Here is a 26,944-nt window from a genome sequence, read left to right as displayed (position 1 = left end):
TAGTTAGATCAGGCTTGATATTTTATCTCAAAGGCCTAAATCTAAACCTTCAGAAGTGCTATTATTTTGATGTTTCCACTTATGAGGAACTTTACAGTACTATAGAAACCACATTGAAGAAAATTAAATTATGCTAATTATTTCAAAGTATTTATTTTAAATATATTATAAATATTTAAATGAAAAGGAATTAAATTAATTGCTATTTAATTGCCCAAAAAATTCAGTTTTTAATAAAAAAAGAAATAAATGGTCTTTATTTGCAGAAATAAATGGTCTGCATGTGATTCTTTACTTAAAAGCTTCTTGCTAATTAAAAAATGGAAATCGCAGGATGTTATGTGCTGGTCATATCAGATTTTTTAATGCATCAGATAACTGAATACAGTTAGTTATAGCATTATATCTACATTTATTTGCAAATAGTGATTTTTAAAAATTTTTTTAAAACTCTTTAGAAAATTTAAAAGTAAAAAATACTTTGATTACCTAAATATTAATTGAAGAGTATTTTTTATGCATGAAAATATGTTTTGTTGTATGATATTGAATTTCATATCAGTTTCAAATTTATTGTAAAACATTTTATTACTAATACTGCTATGAGTGCAATTTACAACACAGAACATTTACATTCAAGACACAGAACAATTATATTACATAACTATAATACTTCATTTATAAAAATTATATTTGTATAATTATTTATCGTTGTTACAGGTTCTATATTTATTATAACTGGAACTATCAATCATCTAATTTAAAATAAATTCAGTGTCATAGATTTAAGTATTTTATGTCTGCAAACTTAAATTGATTAGTACTATGAAATTTTTTAACAGTTGTTCATTTAAAAGACATAACTTTCAACATCTGATAAATGTCTGGGAGAATATATTTTTCTACTGCATAGAGAACACTTTTATAATGGTACAATATTCAGCCCTTGATAGTATTACTTAAATATGAAAAAAAAAACCTATTATTTCATTAGAAAATGCAGATAACAAAAGTGATTTATTTTTCCAACTTAAATAATCATATTACAAGCAAGTTAATTATGCATTTATGTAACTTATTTATATTCTAGTTAGTTAACTTATACTGATTTTTACTTATGTAATAGATGAATCAAATTTGAATTTAGGTTATTTTAATAAAATTTGCATGGAATAGTTAAGAAAAATATACTAAAATTTTAATTGTATATTAAATATACATGACACATTTATATAGAGATTGTATTTACATATTTTATAAAGACTTTTACTCAGTTTAAATAAATATATGCCAATATTTATTCCTATCCATTGTCTTGCGGCTTATGAATTAAAAAGTAGATCAGTATTATCAATGGAAATAACTTTCTTTCGATATTTTATTAAAATGCACATAAAAAATACAGGGTATTTATAAAGTCCCGGACCCATTTTGATGTTTAATAACTCATAAAATAATGACGATATAAACAAACTTATGGCATTTATTGAAAGAATAACTTATATATTTTCCTTTTCAGGTTTGAATATCTTTACTTTTGTAAGTATTGTCTGCGCGTGTGGTTAATTTCAGATTATTCCATTTTCAAGTCTAAATATCTGTACTTTTATAAATATCATCTGCTTATTAATTGTATTTTACTCTCCTTTGTTTTTGGCAACTATTGCAATGTTATGTTTACTTTTGATGTGTTTGTTCTAGTACTTTTGCATGCGATGTTTTATTCGACCGGATATTAAGGAGAATGCATACATCACATGAGAAAGAGATTTTATGGTGGTTCATAGAAACGAAATCCATAATGCAAACACAGAGAAATTGCAGAAGAATTTACTAAAAAGATCCTCCATCCAAAAGCAGCATCTTGCGGTGGAAAAAGAATTTTCTAGAAACTGGAAGTATCGCAGATAAGAAACGTTCCAGACATCCCCGAATTAAAGCCGCAATAGGCTCTATGGATGCCGACATGCTTGCCGGTACCTGGCATGAAATTGAATATCGACTTGATGTTCTCCATGCAACAAAGGGGGACACACGTGGAAGTTCATTGACAAGGCTCATGAAACTTTTTGAGTCTTATCTAACCATTTATGTTATTAATTTTAATCTATCTTTATTATTTTATGAGTTATTAAACATCAAAATGGGTACGGGACTTTATAAACACCCTGTATATCTAATAATGAAGAAGTTGGTGAAGTTAATGTGAATGTTCTGAATTATATCTTGCATTTCATTTTTTGTAGCACAGAAATTTATCTCAGGCATTTTGCAAATATTTTTTTTGAAATAAAAGCATGTCTAATAAAAAATTTGCAGATTTTGATTTAAACATTATGATATTTGCATTTAATGCTAGTATATTTATATCCAGTATATGTCGCTTTTAGGCAATTACATTAGCATTTATTCACATACAAAACTTTTCATTTGAAAATTAATTATTAGTGGATGCTGTAAATTTTCATTTTAGCTGTTTAAATTCTATCAAGGGCTTGAATTTTTCTATGAGCATGTATTTTAGATAAACATGGATGAAGATAAAATTAACTATTTACATGGTAATGTTCATGTAACACACATAATTCAAAATGTAAAACTTTCAGTTTACAAATGAGGGGATTCCACACATAATCCAAAATGCAAATATTTTTAATTACAAATGAGAGAAGGATCAAGTTACTTATGAAAATCAGAACAAAATGTTACAGCAAGTGACATTTTAGGACTAAAAACAAACATTTTAAAATGCACAGTTGTTTTAAATCAAAATTGCTCCCTTGTTTAAATTGCACATAATTTGATAACTTGAATTCGTATATATATATATAGATGTTTCCTAAATAAATAAATAAATTAAAATGATACTAAAATACTTACAAATCACCTAAAAATTATATTTGCAGCTATATTTAGTATCTAATAATAGATAGTTCAATATATGCTGTTGCAAGGTACAGTTTCTACAGATGTTAGTAGTTAAAATACTTATTGTGTATGCCGATCCACAGTTTATCATTTAGTGATAAATATATCACTGCATCATTTGCCTAGTTTCTATGTTAACAATGACAGCTAAAGCCTTTAATTACACATTGCTATGGTTAAGTGAAAAGACAGGTATTTCTAACTAACTCAACCAATAAAGTACAAAACCGCTTAATTTTTTAAAATAAACTTGAAATTAATTTTAATGCAGCTCTATTATTTTAGAATAGTATTCTTAAAAATAATAACTGTTACATCTACCACTCTTTCTAAGAGATTAAAAGTTCAGTGATGAAAGAAATTTAAAAACAGCTGAGGGATGCTTAAAAACAAGCAATACTGTAATAATAATAAAATTAAAAAAAATGTTTAAAATCATTTATTGAAAATTTATGTGTCTTGGATAATTCTAGCAAATCTGCAATATGACATTAAATCTCAGTTAGAAGGATTTTTTAAGGGGGATAGACATTGTCTAACTTTTTGATTTTATACGTTTACCTACAAAATTCAATAGTATATTTAGGCACGGAAAATATAACCCGATATATATAATTTATGACTTCCTTGATCACATCGGCATAATTCTATTATTACCATTTTAGGATCCTTAACTATGTTTACTTTTCCCCCACAATGATGACATTCATGACATAAGACTAATTCATTAGTCTCAATGCGGAAGACTAAATTACATATGCATAGCACTACCCATTTTGCTTATTATAAAATTTATGCTTAACTAGTGAGCTCTCGGCAGGTGTGGGTACGTGCTTTGTAAGAGGGCATACATAATTTGTCCTGAGATGCCCATCCTTCTGATTTTCACTCATTACACTGAAGTTTCATTCTGGTCTCCTCCACTTCCTTTTCTAGAATGTTTTGGAGAGCTATGAGCAGAAGTGACATTAGAAGGAGTAGGTGTAGGGGCATCAATTCTAATCATTATGCCGCAGTCATCTTCATCATCTTCCTCAGCCATAGTAGAAAGACGCTTATGTTCTTCATCACATATAGCATCTTTCTTCTTCCCTCTTTTCTTTTTACTGAAACCGAAATTTAAAAATATCTAGTTATACAAATAATCAAAATATTAAAATCAGTAATAAATATTTTGTTCACAATGTATATAGTTGAACCTCTACAGTGGACACTCTAAATTAATGAAACAGTTTCTGAATATCCAGATCCTCAAAGCTGGAGACCAATGCATTCATATTTAGTACTAATTTACTTATAATGTGCCTTGCCCCACTGATATCTTGGAGTGCCCATTATGGGGAGGTTCAACTGTAATATGTAATTTTACATTACATTTCAGGTATGTTTATTGCAATTTTACATTTTTTGTAACTGAAAAGTCATGCATATATATATATATATATATTTACAAATGTAGGCAGAAGCAATCTATTATTCATTCGTAAATCTGAAAAATACATATAAACACAAAATATGTTGTCTAAAAATAAATGGTTGTTCTGAAAGACAAAATAAAATTGAAAATGTAAGCAAAATTATAATTCAGAAAAGCGATTTGCTTATTTAATTGTATTATGGAAGATAGTTATGTATTATTTGTTGTGTACAATTATTATGTATTATTTTACTGTGCATAAGGTATTCTTAGTTATATTATTTTACTCTGTTTAATGAATTTATATTGTTATTATTTAAGAATTAATGTATAATATTTAGTATTGTTTAAACTTTAACTCAATTATGGCAAAGCCCTTTTAAGTTAGCTGAAGAGTGCAATTCAGAAAAAGGGCAAGACTTGTTACTTCCTTTCCCAAGAAGCGGTCAGTTGTGGCCAGCGGCATTTTCCTCTTTTCACGAGGGTTGAAAACATGTGTTTTGCTCGTTCAGAGGCGAATAGTTCTAAGGGACGGCTATTATTTGACAGAGTTATAGGTTGGAAACATTTCTTTTTGTGCGGGAAAGAAAGGATCTGTCATCTTGCTGAGAGTTCTGAATTTTCTTGGAAATTTCGTAATGGTAATCACCTGGTTGTAGTTGGCTAGAGAGGGTCCAAGTTTCTTTAAGATTGGTTAAATTTTTAATTTTAATGTGGTTTGAGCCAATTGTGATTTTGAGGCGTTTCTTGGTACGTGTCAACCAAGTTTTTTTTAAGCCATTGCATGAGAGGCAATTTTTAACACTTTTTAGCAGATTTTTTCAGAGCTTTAGCGGGTTTGCTTCTCTGACGGCGTGGTCAGTGATGTGCTGCTGCACCAATCAGTGAGCCATAGCGGAGTTTTTTGTGCGAGATCCGACCAACTCTTCTAAGTGGGAGTGGAGAAAAAGGAGAAAAGCGGCAACCCTTCGAGAGTCGACTGTGGGTTGCAGTTGAGGACTATTACCGTGTCCCCTTGGCTCTGGCTGTGGAGGCCTGTCCGAGCCCGTGCGGACTCACTTCATGATAGACAGCGGCGAAGTGTTTTTCCTGTCCTGCGGGACAATGGTCTTGTTTTCGTCCTAGTATTTTTAGTAGAAAGAGACATTTTCTGCTGGAATGGAATATGAAATAAGGGCGCATCTTCTTTGCCCATTATTATTATTATTATTATTTTTGCCCACTGCGAATTGCTCGTGCCGAAGATGCAGGTTTTGTGATGATAATATTGAATAAAGGGAATGGCTTCCTTTTTCAAGTATTTTTCCAAAGCTTTTCATGCTTAAGATGCAGATTATTCCACAGATTATTGATTGTAGTCACCTTTTCTTGACTGTTTGTCTGTTTTTATCCACAGCGTCAGCACGAACATTTCACCGGATGATTTTAGAGTTAAAATGCTATCGGACAGAGTAGTGCTTGAACCATTTGAACTATACTGAACTGGAGAAAATTTCCCGTTGTGCTTCCCATTGAACTGACTTCAGCATCGGTTTTCCTGACAAAGTTTCGGCAGTAATTGTTTCGACGTTTTATGACTGAATCGCTGCTCTTCGAGTCGCTCGGACTTGTGTTATGCTGAAATCGTGAGTGTACATTTTTATTTTAATTTTTTCTTTTCTTTTATAAGTAATTGTTAACATTTTGGAAGAATTAAATTCTAATGCCTTAGCTGACATTTTATATAGATTAAAATTAGGATTCTACTACTAATCAATTAATTAATAGTTGAGACAGTTTGATGAATAATTAATAGTTGAGAAGATATTTTTTTTATATGTTTAATTGTCATGAGTTTAAATAGAGTACATATGTAAAAGATTAATATGAGGTGTTTCACTATAATTTTTGTATTAATGGAATAATGTTTACAATGAGATTGATATGGGGGGGAACTATGCTTTAAATAGATTTTGTGGGGGTAGCCTGACCAGCTATCTTTAATTATAATGTGTGGGAATATTCAATAAATGTGTTTATGATTTTTATTAGTGTATGTTTTCTTTTGAGCCAGCTATTTTACATTATAATATTTCAATTATTTAATAAATGTGATTATTGATTTAATTATTGCACGTTTCTTTTGTGTATTAATTGTGGTGTACTGTAGGTCACCCATGTGATCCTTATGGAAACATGGTTATTTTATCGAACCTCGGTAACCATATTGCGATAATAGAAAAATCAGTTTTAAGAGTCGTGATTATATGATCGGCTTAATTAGTTTATTTGGAATTTATGAGTGGATTTCTTAAATGTGAGATGTATTTTTTCCCTGTGTTTTGAAGAGTTCTGAGTGGTATTTTAATGTTAAGTGTTTTATGGCTATCTCTAGATTTGGTATTGAGATTTGTGTGTTTTCACGTTGGAGATCTGAATTAGTTTTATTTTAGTGAGAGATGGCGTGTTAAAAATTTTGTTGTGGAAAGTGCATTTTCGAATTTTGTTTTGACAATTAATCTTTGATTCTACCAAGACACCAGGGATAAATCTTTCCTTCTTTGATAAAAAGTGTTTTTATTTTGATTATGAAAGTAATTAAGTAGCACTCAGAATTAATTTGAATTTGAGTTTTTTTTTTTTTTTTTTTTTTTTTTTTTGTCGCGGCACCAAAAAGAAGCCAGTTTAGTCAACTTAAAAGCAATTTTTTTTCTTCGTAACAATTGCAGTCATCTATGGAAAGGTCATCTATGGAAGGAATCTACAATAAATTACAATGTAAAATTATGCATTTGCTATTTTAACAGTATTTATATTAGACTTAGTTTCAGTAATCAATGAAAACTATGAAGTTATTTATTATGATTATATTTTAATAAAACACCATTACGCAAAAAGAAATTTTTTTAAACATTTAACTCCTGATTAATCAGACAGGATAGCAACAAAGACACCACATTAAGGTATCTGCAACAGTGAATAATTGAAGTGTATAATTTGTATTATACAAACATTGTTAAATCATCCATTCAAAATGAATTGCTGAATTATAAAAATAAATTAAGTGTACAGCCATTAATTTTTTACCTTCCATTGACTCTTACTGAAGTTCAAGCATAATATATGCAAAACATGTTCCTTCCACTTTGAAATGTGCTATTTTTTATGTTTGTTTAATATTTACATGCTTAAAAATACAGCTAAATTGTTAGCATTTCTGGTTAATTATAATATAGATTATTCCTTTTCCTGTGTTCTTTTAATTGCTGTCAGATTATCCATGACTTGAATACCATGTTATTCAAGTCATGGATAATCTGAGTTAACCATGGATGTCATTCCTGGTACGGTCAAAAGTCTTTAATCCGGACGTCCATAATCCGGACCTCAAAGCTACAAACTTTCTGCGCATGCATCAACGCATAATGCATGCGCGTAATATGTTTACGCATGCGCATTTAATGTATAACGGATGGTATAAGCTAAGCTAAAATTATCTAATTACCTATTTTAGTTAATGTTGCAGATTGCGTTGCTCCTTAATCTTCTAATTGGATCGGGCTTATTATTTTTTGCAGACTGTTAGAGCAATTTTATACAAAGAAAGCTTGAACTTTCGATTATGTCAAAAAGAATTTCCGATTCTGGAGCTACCAAAGGGTCTACAAAGCAAAAGCATGTTTCGATGTCCATCAAACAAAAAGTGGAATTGCTGCAAAAAATGCACAAAGGCATATCCTTTGATTCTTTAACCATTCCGAAATATGTTCATCAATTTCTCGCTGCTCTGCGACGGGGGAGGGGGGAACGTGGCGCGCAATGAACTGGAAGTTGATCTGTCAGCACTATCCTTATCTTCAGAGCAGATGTTTTTATTTTATTCGGCTTATAATTCCTTACTAAATTTAGTATTTCATCTCGATGTATTCCGTCTTTGATATGATTTAAAATAAAATTTCTTGTCATTATAAATATCAAGAATACACATCAAATAATTTTCTAGTTGCAATTTTCTAATTTCGACTATGCGTAATGTATGCTTTACGCATGCGCACATTGAAAGAAATGTTTAATAAAGTAAACAAATAAATATTAAGCTTTTTTTAAATTTTGATACCCTTCAGATCATAATTGCTCTTTATTTCATAAATTACGGTTTCATATTTTTAATTTTATAATTTCTGCACGCCATCTTACCAGATTTAAACTGATGATCTATAATCCGGAAAAACCGATAATCCGGAATCTCTGAAGTCCCTACGAGTCCGGATTAAAGACTTTTGACTGTATTACCCCAATTGATCAGCAGTTGGAATAACTATTATGTAATGTTATATTAACATCTCACATACTGTATTTAGAAATGATGTTGTTATACAGACAAATGTACTTTTTTAAGATTATTTTATTTATAAATTAAGAATCTAATCTTATGCAATGGGTTGTAATTTTCAAATATGATGTATAAAGAATATACATGTATAGCATATCAATTAAAAATAATTTTAAGATTATTAAAAAATATTTTTTAAATGCCAGTTATACATGTTCAAATTAAAACATAACCAACTACTCATTTAAAATTTTCAATTCTTTATAACCTAATATACCAATAACAAATTAGTTATTAGTAACAAAATTATGTTACATTTAAATTTATATAATTTTTCATTAGTTTCATGAAGCAAATGTTAAATTTATTGATAAAAAACAAATACTGATAATTACGTTTTCAATATTGTCTCTGTTTTAGAAGTTGGGTATTGATGGTTTTAATGAGCCTGCTATGTCTTTAACAGTTGTCTGCATGTTATAAATATTCCTTAAAAAAAGAAAATATAATACAAGACATCCCTTTCCCCCCCCCCTTCCAAAGAAAAACGTTTTAGTACACAAAATTCATTAAAACTTCCATTTAGAAATGATAAAACAGTATTACTGAACAGGGGGAAAAAAAACTCACGAGGAAGGAGGAGACTTATAATACTATAAAGTGCTTGCTAAATGTACACTGCATACAATTAGGCAGTGCATTCTGATTATTTTTCTTGTGTTTCTGAAGCATTACATAGCTCAGAACTGAATTCACAGAACTTCACATTTTTCACTACAGAAACTCACATTTGTTTTTTATTACAGTGTTTGAAAGAGTTTACGGTTCTTCATTTTCTTTTTTTCTTTTCTTTTTTTTTTTTTAAAGGAGCGAAAGCAAATCTAAAAACAAATGATATCAGAGTGCATAATTCTGAGACACATATGTCTTACAAACTTAATTGCAATGCTTATCAGAAAGACTATAAGAAATATTAACTTGGGAGAGGGGTGGGAAGTAATTATTTTAAATTACTGAAAATATACAAATATTACTTGCAGGTTATGACTTTCAACAGAATAATCTGAACATAAGACAGTTTTAAAAAAAATTACAATAATATCAGAATTTTTAAAAACGAAATACATTTCACTTGAATAACTTAAATGCACTTAAAATTTTTAAATTCCGATGCTGAGTTGCAACTTATAGGATAATTACTTAATTTCTAAATTTTTTTCAAAAATTAATAATACAAAATTTAGTAATATATGAACATACATAGATGACACATTAATTTACCATAAACTGTAAAATATAAAGTAAGAAACTGATGACTACATACATTAATATGAAACATTTCTCTCTTAAAATAATGAAATAAAAGCAATGATGAGAATTAACATGCTATAAATTAACATTTTATAAATAACTTAATACAGTCAAAAGTCGTTAATCCGGACTCGTCGGGACTTCGGCGATTCCGGATTATCGATTTTTCCGGATTATAGATCATCAGTTTAAATCTCGTACGATGGCATGCAGAAATTCTAAAATTAAAAATGAAACTGTAATTTATGAAATAAAGAACAATTATGATCTAAATGGTATCAAAATTTACAAAAAAAAAAAAAAAAAAAAGAGCTTGATATTTATTTGTTTACTTTATAAACATTTCTTTGAATGTAAGTTGTTTAAGTTGCTTCGTTTTATGTGATAATATTTTCTCTTTAATTCTATAAACAGACATAATTTCTTGTTCAGTTACAAAGTTCTGCCGGTCAAGTCCCGTAATTGCTGTGCCGAGAATACCGACTAACTTGTCAATCGAAATTTTTTCGTTTTCACTAACCTCTCTGTCACCTTCTTCATGTCTCTATCCATTTTTTGCAGCAATTCCACTTTTTGTTTGATGGACATTGAAACGTACTTTCGTTTTGTAGATACTTTGGGAGCTCCAGCATCGGAAATTCTATTTGACATAATCGAAGGTTCAAGTTTACTTTTATAAAATTGCTTTTACAGTCTGAAAAAAGTAATAAGCCGGATCCAGTTCGAAGATTAAGAAACAACGCAATCATCAACATTAACTGAAATAGATAATTTTAGCTCATGCCGTCCGTTATACATTAAACGCGCACACGAAAATATATTCTGCACTTGCACACATGCATATGTGCAGTCGTAAAGGTCTTACGTGCACGCATAAACGCCTATGCGCATGTGTCAACGCGGCGCATGCGCAGAAAGTTTTTAGCTTTGAGGTACGGATCATAGATCATTCCAGATTATGGGTGTCCAAATTAACGACTTTTGACTGTATAACTCTTATAAATGAAAAATAATTAAGCAAGGAACTTCAGTTTTATCTTATCCAAAGGGGACTTGCATAGAAATTGTTGAAAGCTTATCAACTTGTCGGTGTGTATGTGTGTGTATATTTTATTTAAATATATACACATACATAAATGTTGTAGCTGATACTGACATATTAATAATGACGCCCCCACCCAAAGCATACTTGCTTACCTAACAGAGGAGTTTGTCACTTTAGGTTCAACAACAACTGGTATATTTTGTTGTGCTTGCTGTTCAATGCTCTGCCAAATTCCAGACTGTGCAAGTTGTTCTGATATGTTGATTGCTGACTGATCTGGTTCATCTTTGAATTTTTCGACAGGCACCTTGAGAATGTTGCCATTAGCTAATGTAATGGCTACATTTCCTGAACTGGCATTTGGCACCAGACATCCCTATAGAGGAAATAAATGTCTAGAAAATTAAAAGTATTTTTTTCTCTGTTCCTACTTTTTTCCAAACTAGCAGATAACAAAGGGAACTAGAAATTTCAGTTCTGTGTAAACAATGTAAAATTTCAACGATTTTATTGTGCCTACAAAACTGGATAAGTAGTCAGCTTTTATATGCTTTACAAACATTAAAATTAAAATTTTGTACTTATGTCTGTTGTAGTGTTTGCACATATATTAAATGGAATTTTTTATGTACTATAGTGATTAGCAAAATTAATTTTCAGAATGAGGTGTGTAAAAAATAACGTTAAATACAAAAAGAACACTTATTTCTGTACAAATTATATTGAAACTTTCCAAACGGATGATTATTTTTAAAAAAACCAAACAAAATGTAGAAGAACATTGGTTATTATAAAAATCCATTAACATATAACAATTAAAACAAATAAAATGCATAAATTCAACAAAATTATTTAGTAAAAACTGAACAACTAATGGGAACTAGAAAATGCAACTATTAATAAATAATAATTATTGCATATATTTTAAATTTTTACATGCTAATCTGATAGGTTTGCTTACTAACACCTTCTTATATATGTTATTTTTCATATTTTACAAGCAAGTAAATATACGGTGGTTAGTGTATTTGCAGAATTATAAGCTTATTTGTTAAAGCTTTACTACTATACAGTGAAGTATTAAGATTATTTCATTATTTGAATGACATTATTAATGCCTTCAACACTTGATGAATTAAATAAAATATTTTAACTTCCTCCACTTCTTCTCCAAAAAATAGAGCAGGGGTATTTAGTGATTCTACTTTTCAAGAAAAAATAATAGGTTTATTACACGGGAACTTATGGAAAAAATGATAAATCAAAAACATTCACAGCTTACACCAGAAAAATAAATTTTTCTATATCATAATTTAAATTTTGTGCCCACCAGCGGCCCCGAACACTGGTAGTTCGGTCCGAGGTTCGAATCCCACGAACAGGCTGGCTGCATGGGCGTTTTCGTGGTTTTCCCCATGTGTAACGTGTATACGAGCCAGTTTCCCTTAGAAAGTCCTCCACGAAGCCATCCCTCCCCTTAGGCAGATAGCCCTCGTGTGCTTTGCCATAATTAAATACACATTACAACATTTAAATTTTGTATTTATTTATTTGTTAAAGGATATATTAAATTAATTCCAAAGTTTTGCATAAAATCTCTTGATTTTTTTTTGGCAGGAGTGCTAATTTTTGCAGTGCAAAATTTTAAACTAATAGTTATTCCTTTTGTTACAATTTAGTTCAGTTTAATATTGTAACTAACATTCTTGAACTTATATTTTTTAAAAATTTAATTATGTAATTTGAAAATATTGTTTCCTTCATAAAATAATGGATAAAACTAAGATGTTTGCAAGTTATATATAACAATAACAAAATCTTTGCAGCTAACCTTTTTTTTTTTGTTCATTTAATATTGAAAACTGTACTTCGTTATACTGCCATGCAATAATATAATTTTGATATTTATATATCCTATTTCTTCTACCTTTTTTCAACAAGGCAAAATTTAAAACTATTTTAAGTTATCAGTATAAAGCATACTTAACTTCACATTTTTTCAAGATCTCTTATGTTTTAAGCAAAGAAGTGATAACCAGACATTTCAAATGCATGCAAATATATATATATATATATATATATATATATATTAAAAAACTGATGTAATATCTTCTCACTAGCATTTTCAATATTGTTATAACTAACTCTCAGCACGTTAACATTATAATTCATATCTGACTTCATTCATTACAGTAGCTTTTAAAGAAATGGGTAAGACAATGGAAGTAAGTGCACCCAAATGACTAAAAGAATATAATTGAAAATTTAAAAAAAAAAAAAAGGGGGGGGGAATTCTGAAGTTTATTTTACGAAAATGCTTAAAAAATAATATTTTTAAAAATACTTTTAAAGAAATTAGCCATTAACACTTTTTTTAAAGAAAATGACACTAACTACAAGATAACCAAAATGGCTCTGCCCCAGTTAGTTTGGATTTATAGTGTTCTACTTTATGTGTCATGCATGGCATCCATTAGAATGCCAAACAAATATAACAAATTACATAATTGGTACACAGATGTAAAAATTTTTCAGTCCAGTAAACTGTGCATTGAATAATAAACTATGCATATTAGATAACATATTTATTGTCAAAATTTTAGAAACTGTTTGAATTCTAATTAAACAAAATTAAGAGTCTAAAAAATACAATAAGCTTTTTTTCAGGACAAATATGTCAAATGTGATTTTTTTAAATACTCTGTGAGCTGCAAAATATTACAGTTTTTAGTTTCACATATGAATAAAAAAAAATGAATTTTCTTTTTATGAAAAAAGAAAAAATTCCATTTTTCTGTTTAATGATTTTAATCTTCATTCCATGCTTGTTTTGATATTAAGACATTATGCAAAACAATTCTTATACAAGTGGTGATCTTTCCTTTTCCCAGATTGCTTCATATTGTAAGACATGAAATAATTGTTATAAGTTAAAGTAGTGTTTAAAAAGATGAAATTTCTGTTCATTACTATTTTTAAGCTTGCAAAGGTGAGGCATGTGTGGTACCTACCTGTGGTGTCATAATTAATTCTGAATTAGTAAAAAGAGCATCAATTTTGCTATAAAAAATTAGAAATTATGATTGTCAATTACCAACTTTAAAGCACATCAAAAATACCATTTTAAAACATCATATCTAAAGGAATGGGCTGTATTCATAGTATTTATGATTTTAAAAACATTATACAGTACAAAGTCTTTAATCCGGACTCGTCGGAACTTCGGCGATTCCGGATTAGGGGTTTTTCCAGATTATAGATCATCAATTTAAATTTGGTAAGATGGCATGCAGAAATTATAAAATTAAAAATATTAGACTGTAATTTATGAAATAAAGAGCAATCATGATATAAAGAGTATCAAAATTTACAAAAAAAAAAAAAAAGCTTAATATTTATTTGCTTACTTTATTAAACATTTCTTTCAACGTGCACTAAGACAAGTAAGCCTATTATTTTAGTTATTTATTGCACTTATTTACTGTACATGCTTAAGGCTTGTCCGAGTCCTGAACATATAAATTCCCACATATAGTCAAAGTTTATCAAGGGCCGGTGTGCAGTCTCTGCGGGTTTTAAATTTTTCTAACAAGTGCCTACCTAAGTTCTAAATTTTTGTTGCCCCTAAATTTTGGGTTCTAGAGTTTTCCCTAAATTCAAAAAATTTTGTCTTCTCTAGATTCCACCACCCGATGCGGGCATACTTGCTCTGGCACCGGGTCAGGGTTTATGTGAATAATAAATCAGTTATTTTTAAGTGAAATAGCACTAAATGTAATCTTCTGGTCTAAGAGTACCATTAACAAAATCTATTTATAGCATATGGAAAGAAATTTTTGTTAAATATTTTGCGAGGTTGGTGTCAGGGATATAAAATATTAGTTGGTGTTTAAAATCAATAATGTTTCTATGTACAATGTTTTGGTTTGAGATGTATGACAACCAGATATGCAGTATTAATAGCACAAATTTCTGCTAATGATTGTTCCCTTCAATAACGAGGTATTTTATTTAGTGGTGAAGTGAAATTAAGAATTGGGATTCTCCACATGTTTCATTATGAGGAAAAAAAATCATATGTACATGTGTAAAGCACACATACAAAAATAAAACCTTAAAAGAAAGGTTGGTGGTGGCGTTGAGGTGCAGATTTTAGATCATTCTGGATACTGAACATCCAGATCTCGGATTCTGTACTATAATACACGTACAGCATATCCAGTTTTTATTTTTGATATGACACTGTAAGGTATGAATAGTTGCTTTTCATACATTGTGCTGCTGTATCGTTTACATATAATTCACACTGAACATCTGCCGTACAAAGCAGCAGCCCTGCACAAAATTCAGCCACGCCTAAGAGGTAAAACTGTTTTAATTTTTTCTGGTAAGTGTTATACTGATGACTATGATATAAGTACGAGTGATAAAGTATGTAGTAATGATATTGACAGTGGAAGTGACATCACAATCTCTTGTAAAAGATTACAAAATATTAGTGAACGCAGTGATGATGATGAACTAACTGCAAGTGCCCTCGATGGCGATAATATCTATGAATTTTTACCTATCAATATTTTCAAATGAATCAAATAGTTAAAATAGAAATAACTATGCATTTTATTCCACTATTTAAGCATATATACAAGAAAATTTTTCAGCACTCAAATGATTACTATTGGAAAAAGTTAAAGAAAAAGTCAAAAGAATTGGAATACCGTGAGAGTACGTGATGCCAAGTTTATGCAATTTCCCCCTTTCTTTCAGCAAAAGCAAATTGCTGTGTAAATGGAGTGAACAGCAGTGCAAAAGATTGCAAAGTATATATGTTTTCTGTGGGGAAAAAAATGTAAAATAGGCAGCATTGGATATAGAGCATTGAAATAGATGTAATGATACTCAAATAAACTTTTTTTTTTCTCAAAGTAGTCAAGGAGTTTTGTAAATACTCTCCAAAGTTGCCAGCAAGTATATTACTTTGCAAAGGAGGTGCAGATAATCATAAAATAACGAAATTATTATATGATAAAACTGTATCTCATATTTTTTGTTGGATCTTTCATTTCATTACATTGTTTAAATTACTCTTCAGAATCAGGAAGATTTAAGATATGTTCAGAAATTACTAAAACTCATACAGTGCTGTTCATATAGAATACTGGAAATTACAAGCTCTGCAAACAAACATCCAATAACTGCACAATGTATAAAAGGATATGTCATGCATATTAAAATCATAAATATCTTCACTATAGCTAGAGATTTAAAGAGACCAACAAAATTTATCACTTTTGTAAAATTCATCAAACTAGTTTCTCACTGCCTCTGACTTAATCTTAAGAATTAATCTTAAGTTTTATAATTTAGAAAACAACGGAAGAGTAGCAAACTGAAACATTACCAGAAAATATTACAAACTAACTCAGGTCACAATCAAAGGATAATCAGCTTTTAGTAACTGTGGTGGTCCTTGTTCTGAATTAGAAACAGCAAATATGTAGTGTATTCGGAAACTAAGTACCGTTTCATTCTAGCGCCGTCGCAGCGCTGTGGTAGGCATCCCGCGCATGCTCACTAGTTTTTCTTGTTCACTGACTTTCAATTGTCGCCATTTTGGTTGCTTTATGTTGTGCTTTCAGTTTGCTGTGCACATTCAAAATGTTTAAGACAATTAGTTCTCCTGCTGACTGTGAGATTTGTGCCGCGATTAAATTTTTGAACGCGAGGAATGTTAAAGCGGCCGAAATTTATCGTCAAGTTTACAGTGAATACGTGATAAGTGATGGAATGGTCAGAAAGTGGGTAAGAATGTTTAATGCAGGTCGAACAAATGTCCACGCCGAGGCTCGGAGTGGTCGGCCTTCTGTTGTCACCGATGATTTGGTAAGTTGATGAAGCAATTCATGAGAACAGACGCTTCACAATGACAACTCTTTCAGAGGCATTTCCACAAATTTCACGTACTGTTTTGTTCAAAATTGTGTCTGACCGCTTGATTTATCGCAAACTGTGTTCCCGATGGGTTCCAAAAATGCTCACTGATGTTCACAAAACAAAGTGACTTGGTAGTGCTCTGACATTTCTCACGCGGTACAGTGATGAGGGAGAAAACTTTTTAAACCAAATTGTGACAGGTGATGAAACTTGGGTGTGTCATTTTTCACCAGAATCGAAACAACAATCGATGGAGTGGAGACACACTCATTCTCTGAAAAAACAAAGGTTCAAAGTGACAATGTCATCACAAAAAATCATGTGCACTGTCTTCTGGGATAGGAAAGGCATTTTGCTTACTGAATTTCTTCCCAGAGTTGAAACCATTAATGCAGCACGATATTGTGAGACTTTAACAAAACTAAGGCGTGCCATTCAAAACAAATGAAGAGGAATGCTCAGTAAAGGAATTATGTTGCTCCATGACAATGCTCGGCCCCATACTGCTGGTGTCACTCAATCGTTAATTCGACAGTTTCATTGGGAGCAGTTCAATCACCCGCCGTACAGCCTGGACTTGGCGCCGTCCGACTATCACTTGTTTCTGCACATGAAGCGCAAGCTCGGTGGCAAGAGCTTTGGATCTGACGATGACACGAAAAATGCTGTGGAGTCGTGGTTATCGAAACTGGCGGGAAGTTTCTTTGACAATGGTATACAAAAACTGGTCACCCACTATGACAAGTGTTTGATCATTGGCGGAAACTATGTTGAAAAATAGTTTAAGACATGTATTTTCATGTAAAAATAAAATTGGATTCGAAAAAATTGTTTTACTTTTTTTTTTTCTTTTTTTCAAAACGGTACTTAGTTTCCGAATACGCCTCGTATTTCCAACTTCAGTGCTGTAGATATCATAATTACCAAAATATTGAGTCTATTCATCATAAATTCTACTGTAATCACGCCATTTGAAATTTATAGCCTGTTGTAGTTTTGACTAACTGAATAATTTTATTTGCAGCTGCTCATTCCTTGGAAGATGAGCAAACAAAAGCATATCAGTTAAGAATAATTACTTATGTAAATAAAACTACATCTGTTTTTTTGGCAGAACACAAGAAACAGCACCACTTGGTTCCCAAAATTACATGACCTTTCAACAGACACTGCATATTCCATAGCAACTCAGTTTCATAAACAGTGAATGCAAACTATAAAATATATACGAGGATTTGATGCTTTTTATGTTAAACCATAACATATTTTTTAAACAATGTTAATAATGTTTCTTTTTTAAATAACTTTCAAAAAACCTAAATTTAATGTCAGAGTTTCAGATTTCAAAGAGTTTCAGATATGCAATTTTGACTTCTTAACATTTGCTCTGTAACAAAATAATTTAGTATAATTTTCACAAATATGATACCATGCTATATAAGTATGCATAGTACAAGCATGCATTTACATAATTTTGTATGAGGAAGGGAAAAAGTTTTTGATCTACATAACATTCATGATACATGAAAATACTCCTGGGCCATATTTTAGCATGCAATTCTGACTGGACAATATTTAGAAACAAAACATCACACTGAATACAAAATTAGGAAAGAAAAACTCATATGTATTCTAAAACACAGTATAAAAAATAATTACCATAATACATCATAATTTAAAATAGTATATGATAGAATTTTGACAAATTTTAAATACAGTCAAAATTCGTTAATTCGGACACCCATAATCCGGAATGATCTATAATCCAGACCTCAAAGCTACAAACTTTCTGCACATGCGTCACTTTGATGCATGTGCGTAAGACCTTTATGGTTGCGAATATGCGTGTGCGCAAAATATGTTTACGAATGCGCGTTTAATGTATAACGGACGGTATAAGCTAAGATAAAATTATCTAATTCAGTTAATGTTGCAGATTGCGTTGTTCCTTAATCTTTGAATTGGATTCGGCTTATTATTTTTTTGCAGACTGTTAGAGCAATTTTATAAAAGTAAGCTTGAACTTTTGATTATGTCAAATAGAATTTCTGATATATATTTACTAATATGTAAAGGATCTACAAAGCAAAAGTATGTTTCACATTAAACAAAAAGTGGAATTGCTGCAAAAAATAGATAAAGGCATATATGCTTTGTTTATCTAAACTTTGTTTATCTTTAACGCCATGGCACGCAATGAATTGGAAGTTGATCTGTCAGCACTATCCTTATCTTCAGGGCAAATGTTTTTATTTTATTGGGCTTATAATTTCTTACTAAATGTAGTATTTCATCTCGGTGTACTCCGTCTTTGATATGATTTAAATCAAATTCCTCGTCATTATAATTCGCTTCCGATAGTGGAGAAAGTGACAGAGGTTATTGAAAACGAAAAAATTTCGATTGACAAATTAGTCGGTATTCTCGACACAGCAATTATAGGACTTGAACAGCGGAACTTTGTAACTGAACAAGAAATTATGTCTGTTTATAGAATTAAAGAGAATGTATTATCACATAATAAACGAAGCAACTTAAACAACTTACATTGAAAGAAATGTTTAATAAAGTAAACAAATAAATATTAAGCTTTTTTTTTTGTAAATTTTGATACCCTTTAGATTATAATTGTTCTTTATTTCATAAATTACGATTTCATATTTTTAATTTTATAATTTCTGCATGCCATCTTACCAGATTTAAACTGATGATCTATAATCCAGAATCGCCGAAGTCCTGTCGAGTCCGGATTAATGACTTTTGACTGTATCATAATAATATAAAATCAGCTGAATTATTTTTGTATAATTTTTAAACCATCCCTTATGAAAATAGTAGTAATTCTTGTTTCTATAGGAAATTATGAATCCCAACAAATTGTATCTTACATGCATTTCTTCTTCTAATTTCTTCTGCTCTTCTTCCTTTGATCTTTTGGCAGATTCTGGCATTACATCATCCAAAATTTTCAACTCTCTTTGTGTAAAGCAAAAATCTAGAAGTTTGCGTACACCAATCATGACAACCAACTGCAAATAGCATTTATTAGTTATGAATTAAAGAAAATCCTTTTTATATAATTACTGTTTATATTCACTAGATGATGGGATATAAAATACTTACATAATATAAACTATTCAAAATACTGCAGTATTATTACAAAAGATTAATTGAAAAACATTAGGAACGGTATATTAACAGTTCTACCTATTCACTCTTTATGATAAAACAATGCTACATTTTTTTTAACACAGTAAACACTCCTTAATTCAAACTAATCCAAAGGCCTCCCCCCCCCACAAAAAAATTTGTATTGGAATTAATGTTAAAAATATCCAATTACCATATTTGACGGCATATAAGACGCGCCCTTATTTAGAAGGCCACACACAAGGAAAAAAAGTTTGAATAGTCCGCACGATAGCGCAGTACCACAATAACTTAAAATGAGGTTTCTTTTAGTTCTCGCGTTTTGTAATGAAATGCTAGTATTTTTTTTTTTTCATAATCTGATGGCATTTTCTGTGCAATAGTTGTTTTTGTGCGCATTGATAAGCCTTGCCTTTTCATGAACCTGTAGCACCAGCCCTCAGATCCTGAAAAGTTCTTATTCCCATGTTTTTCTGCAAATTTTTGGCCTCATTGATTATCATTTTGGTTGAAACACTTATCCCAGATTTCCTCTTATCTATCACCCACATTTTTACGGCATTTTCAAGTTCAGAACAAGATGGAGCAGGGCATCGAAGGTTATGTTTTTATTTTTTAGCAGTCTTCAGTTGATCTTCCTGCAGTCGCTAAGTATGTATGATTTTTTTGGTAGGTGGTGGACCGAAATGCCTTGCTGATGCTTTGTTTCCATGCATTTTGGTGTAGTTTAACACTCCTAGTTTATACTGAATTGTATAGCTTAATCTCTTGTTTCCTGTAGTCATATTTTCCAGGGCATTTTTTTTAAAAACAAATAGTTTTAAGCACCGATACCGACACGTTTATACAGAGTAGCACCGATACCGACATGTGTGTTGACTGAGTCAAAGAAAGTCTATGTAAAGAAGGAAAGGCTCCATAGACGTAATGTGACTGTCGAACCTGTTCGAACTTCGACATCAGCTTCAAGCTTTGGCACTTTTTGGCGACAGATATTTCACGCATGCACAAAATAATTATTGCAGATGTAGAAAAAGTTATGTGTGTCTAGACCTTTATCCGGGCTAAAAATAGCATTCAGTATTGAAAGTTAACCTGTGTCCTTCACGCAGGTAACTTTTTGAGACCAAATTTAGGAAAAAAGTGTGTCTTATATGCCGTCAAGTATGGTAATTCAAATTAAATTTTTATCACTTCAATTATTTCAAATTAAAATTTGACAAAAAATTCTTTTCCTTATTTAACGATGCTGTATTTATTATTCTGCATTTCTTTTCTGCATAATGAGACACATGCCTGCATTCCTAAACTATTGCATTTCCAGAAAATATATTTCTGTTAGCGGCTGTTGTACTACTGTTTGTTCACATTTTATCAGTGCCTAAGGGACAAAGTTCCCTAGCATAACTTGTTTCCTTGAATTAATTCATAACTGTTTATGAATGGGTCAGGGTACGAGGAGAATTTTTAAATTTTTTTAATCAATTTTCATCAAAAGAAAAACCAGTCTTTATTACAGATTCTAGAGAGCTGTGTGAATTATGCCTGCAGTTAATGTTAAGTTAATGTGATCTAGTTTTTCTTCTTCAGTGTGTAGTATAAACTTGTAAAACTACAGGATGTCTACATGTGGAAAGTATAAAAACTCTTTTTTCAGCATGCCTACAAGTGTTTGCTATACCTTTGGTAAGAAGATATTGAGCTAGCAGGTACCTTGCATACCAATTATTAATCATCAGGTTATGGTTGGAAACTTCGCATACACCAATTAGCCTTCTGACAATGTCAATGCTTGAATTAGAAGCTTTGTAAGGTCCTGGGGGTTGATTGCCACAATAAATTTCAAGCTTCATTGCATAAAACGTTCATGAGTCAACAATTGCAAAAATTTTCAGACTGTACTGTGAGCTTGTTGGGGATGTATAGAATAAAAGAGCATCTCTCATGAAAGGGTTCCAACTTCTCGTCGATTGAGAGTTCGTCACCGGGTGTATAAAAGTTTTGACAGTTCTGATTAGAAGATTCAAAAAATTCTTTTAGTGCAGCAAGCTTATCAGTTTTTCTTCGCATATACCTTGTGTCTTTATTGTCAAATCTAATAGCTGCACACAGGTTTTTGAATCGCTTGAGACCTATGACCTCTCGCAAAATTTCAATTCCAGAACCGTCTTTTGCCCATGCTTCCTCCAAATTGAGTTTTGACATTTTTTTGCACCCTAATATGAATAAAATTCCTGAAAAGGTCAATATTTCTGCTCTATTAGTATTATACACGCTTCTCTTCGAGATGTTTCGGATATCACCCTTAGTTCTGTTACATTTGAGATAAATATTCATATATTGTAGGATAGCACCAATAATATTTGTATTTATGATTTTCTGAAAAGCAGAAAGCTCATCATTTATATTGTCACAAGTTTCGACACTTGGGAATATTTTTTTCATCATATTTTTTCGAGGCATTCTGGCAAATTTGCTCTTGAGGGGAACTTTATTCTACTTATAAGTTTCCTTTTCTTCTTTCAGAATCTTTTACTCCAACTTCTTTCTTTTTGTAAATTATTTTACAAAAAAGTTCTCATACTTTAAATCACTTATTTCATTTCAACATCACTAAAATTGTCGTTTGCCGGAAAAATCATCTGTTGAAGGAAAATGAGGATGTTTAGAAACATTTCCATCAATTTGAGTCACTTTTATGATCAGAATGTTCAATGACTTCCGATTCACCAACATCAGATGTGTTATTCAAATTGTTGGAGTCCTCATCACCCGAGACTTCTTCAAAAATGCACAAATAATATTCAGGAGGTACAATATTCTTTCTGTACATACTTGGAGGAGCGGCATACTACATTCACCTATGCGACATATTCGCAATAAATGCTTTCGGAAGGAAGGCGAAAACTAGACTGATCAGAAATACCAGATGCATTGCACTCATGAAATGTTTGTAGGAGGATACAGGAAGAAAGGAAGCTTAGGAAGGGGTTATCTAAAAATTACAGCCCAAAAGATGACACTGGCATACTCTGTATGCCAGCTCCTCCATTCCAGGGTTAAGCATCCTAATGATCAAGTAATAATGGCCTCTATAAAGACTACTGAAAGCATTTATTTCGATTGAACGTTTCTCTGAAAATGAACTGAAATGTTTACTTGAAATCGAGAAGCTGGCTGAAAAATGTAGGCATAGTAAACAAAACCAAACTTTCATTTTACAGTTTTTTCCAGAAGTGTAATTTGTATTTTAAATTAAAGTTTACTTTCTATTTCATATCTTCTGCTCCATTTTATGATTAAGGTAAATCTTTATTGCTTTTTAATATTTAATTTTATATAGCATAATACAATATATTTTCTGGGGATATACACACTAGATTTTTCTTCATCAGTGATACACTTTTAAAGTTAAATTTTTTCTCTTAGCATTCTTTTCATTTAATAATTCAAACTCTTTTCTGAGAACCTTTAAGCTTGAATTAATGAGCGTCCACTGTACATAGATAACCTGTTACAAAATATTCTCTGTATTATGATTTAAATGAAAACTGATGAGGAAAATGTCAAGATTTCTGTAGCTTCATGAAAAAAGCTTGGTTACATTTATTCCCTTCAAAATCAGTTACAGAAAATTTTAAAAAAATCTAAAGGATAATCCATATATTTGAAGAATTAAAATAACCTTACATTGCCTCCAGCTTTGGATATTAATCTGTAATATTTCATTCTAAAGGTTCATTTAGCTATGGATTACTCTTTTTACATCTGCTACAGAGATGTTATTGTATGTAATACATGCAACAAAACTAAAGCAAGTTACATTAATAAATTAATCATAATACATGTATTACATAGTACATGCAATAACACCAAAGAAAGTTATATTAATGAATAACATTTAATACTTTAGCAAGTTATATTAATCAAAACATTCCTCCTATTTACTTCTAATATGCACAGTGTATGAAACAAAATACTAGTTTTATTTAAATAATTCAAAGTTTACTTACCATAAGTGGAAATGTTATGGATATTGGTTTGTAAGATTTTATGAACCACAATGCAATTAAACAAGCAAGCTGAATTAAAGTGAAAAAATGGACTCTGCGAGTTGGCACACTACGTAAAAATATATAATCTGGCTGGTATTTTTGTGGCATGAACATTATAAGGATTCGATCAAAAAACTGTAATACAAAAAAGACAACATTAATTACATCATCATTATAAGTTTTTTAGTGACAGCTGTAGACTGGCACTTAATAATTCAATAAAATAAATTTAAATGCAATTTAGATATCAAAGATATAATCACATAAATCTATATCAGTATTTCCCAAAACATGAAATTCAAGGTTAGAGAACAATTAAACATTATTTTTATTTATTTAACATAATTAAAGTAACTCTTAAAAGAAATTTAAAGAGGAAACATAAAACGAAGTGCTTTAAATCAGTTAACTTACACTGCAAATGTAATACACACAGAATGCATTTCTGTTAAGAGTTTTCAGTTCTGTACTTAATGAAGTGTTTCACTGTCACTCTTATATTTTTAAAAGAATTAGTTTTTTTTTTTTTTTTTTTTTACTTTTGTTAGGTTCTTTTGGAATTTCTAAGTAAATATAAAATTTGTACTGACACTAATTCATATGCATAATAAAACGAATACTGTAGTATTCTGTTACGATGGAGATATGCTAGAAATGTCAAATTTCCCTAGTTATTTCATGATCACTTTGCTACCAATAAAAAGGATTTAAATTTTACTGAAATATGATTCACTTTTTTTTTTGGTTAGCTATGATTAAAAGTAGTTAAACCATTGGTTTTACTTCCAAACACTGTTTATTAATTTTACCATCAATTATCATTAACACATTAATCTAAATTAGCCACCAGATATTGTGAGTTATCTGTTTTACTGGTATTTGTGCTTTATGTGTATAATAACAGCATTGAAGACTTTTTAGTCTTTTGCAAATACATAAAAAAAAAAAAAAAAAAAAAAAAAAAAAAAAAAAAAAAAATTGGAAAAGATATATTTAACTTCATTAATGATTATATTTGTAAAACAAACTTAATTGGAAAAAGTGCACAAATTATGGTGGGCAAGGGATAGCGATACAAATTTTGGAAGTAGCTGCAAATGTAACAAAAGTTTCTTTACTTTGTATAGACAAGCACTTAGCTCCAATGTATCGGGTTTTAATGAGTTTCCTGCCACTGCAAATATTGTCTGTGCAAACAGTTAGCACTGCCATGTTTAATCATATTTTGCCACACGATTTTTGGCATTTGAAAGAAAGAGACTTGCTTTAGAACATTGTGATGTGAAATTTGTAAAAAAAATAGCATTATGATTAAGTACAAGGTATCTGAAATGGAACTACTGCTACAAGATCAGAACCATTATTTACTTCCAGTTCTGTTGCTAAAAGTCAGCTACAGAATGTCACCAAATCATGTGTATAGCTTTAGGTACTAATTTTGTATCATATGACACTGTGAAGGTTTGGCATTGAAAGTTTAAAAACAAGGACTATGACATTCAAGAAACAGAGCGCTTTGGCCAGCCTACTGATGTTGATTAAGCCCGCCTGCGAGAACTTGCTAAGGACAGGGTTCATAGCCACATTTTAGTTATAAAAATAAGCACCTATAAGCATTTTTCAAGCACATTTTAAGAAAAAATATAAGCACCTGTTTAATTACATTATACACAACTGCATAACCTTAGAAAATTAGACTCGTAATTTAAAATATGAGAAATGCAGTATTTATTAAGAGAGAATAAGCATTACCTCAACCATGGAAAATAATTACTTTTTAAAATTTTAAATAACAGTTCAATTTACAAAACTAGTTTACAATGAGAGAAAAAAGAACTATGCAGAACTAAACTATATTACAAGATTTAATGATGAAATTTCAGTTCAAAATAGAGGAAATAAATAATAATAAGGCATATTTATTCTATTCGCTTGGAACTTAATAATAAATACAATTCATTTTTCCACTCATATTGATATTTAACTAATTTAAATCTAAATTCTGAACATTTTCTAAAATTTCATTGTATATTAGTTTTCCTTTAACAGATATTGCAAGCAAAGTAATTTAAGTAAAAAAGAGGAACATTTCTGAAATCAGAAGACAGAAATTTGCTTCATGCAGTCATCTTTTAACAGTAAAAGCTTAACTACCTGCATACTTGAAAATTGGCGAATATTTGGACAGTCCAGCGTAACTTGAAAAAAGGAGCGGGGGGGGGGGATAGACTGTAACCGTTCTTTAGATTTTTCAGCTAAATAAATGCTTTTGACATTTCGATATGTGCATCATATAAAAACAAACCAATGGAACAGAAAATTATTCTGCTTTGCAAGCACAGTAAAACTCTTTTAAGTGTTCATAAACAAATCTGGGACCGAACATCAAAATTAATTATCTCTGCAAAATATCGCAAACGTTATTGCGCAATACATGCACCATAATTCTTCCCTACATGATATTACGCAATCCGATTCAACAGCTGCCGGTATTGGGAGAATAAAGAACTAAATAAAGGAAAAGAAAGAGACTTACCAATCTGCGGTGTTTTTCATTCTAATTTTCAACAGACTGAGTTAAATTTCCGGAATAGAATCATTCTTCACAAAACTTTTAGTCCTATTCAATCCAGATTGGAAAGTGATTAAAAAAAAAAAAAAAAAGGTCCGTTGCTTGTTTTGCAGCGAACTGTAACAGTTTCAATATTCGAGATTTTGCGAAGAAAGGGGAGAACCTCCTAATCTTCGTACTGTGTAATGTATTGGCAAAAAAATGAAATTATTTTGACTAT

General features: G+C 30.6%; 1 protein-coding gene across 6 annotated transcripts in view; it reads right to left on the bottom strand.

The window, feature by feature from the left end:
• Positions 1–569: 569 nt before the first annotated feature.
• The window catches only part of Ndae1 (Na[+]-driven anion exchanger 1), a 294,988-nt gene continuing 268,613 nt past the window's right edge, over positions 570–26,944 (bottom strand). For 5 of the 6 annotated variants that reach the window (XM_085822520.1, XM_085822519.1, XM_085822523.1 and 2 more), the window contains 4 exons: positions 24,111–24,287; positions 19,836–19,976; positions 11,166–11,389; positions 570–4,034 (listed from right to left, as the gene is read on the bottom strand). In XM_085822520.1, coding sequence (XP_085678646.1) covers positions 3,821–4,034; positions 11,166–11,389; positions 19,836–19,976; positions 24,111–24,287 — 756 coding nt within the window. In that variant the 3' untranslated portion in view covers positions 570–3,820. The remainder of the gene's footprint in view (positions 4,035–11,165; positions 11,390–19,835; positions 19,977–24,110; positions 24,288–26,944) is intronic. The other variant, XM_085822524.1, reaches the window with a different exon arrangement.

This window comes from Stegodyphus dumicola, chromosome 8 (assembly GCF_044657685.1).
Source record: "Stegodyphus dumicola isolate Sdum_Otavi_A_Nest chromosome 8, ASM4465768v1".
In the NCBI taxonomy this organism is placed as follows: Eukaryota; Metazoa; Arthropoda; class Arachnida; order Araneae; family Eresidae; genus Stegodyphus; species Stegodyphus dumicola.
Note: the sequence above shows the minus strand (reverse complement) of the source record. Positions and strands in the feature narration are given on the sequence as shown.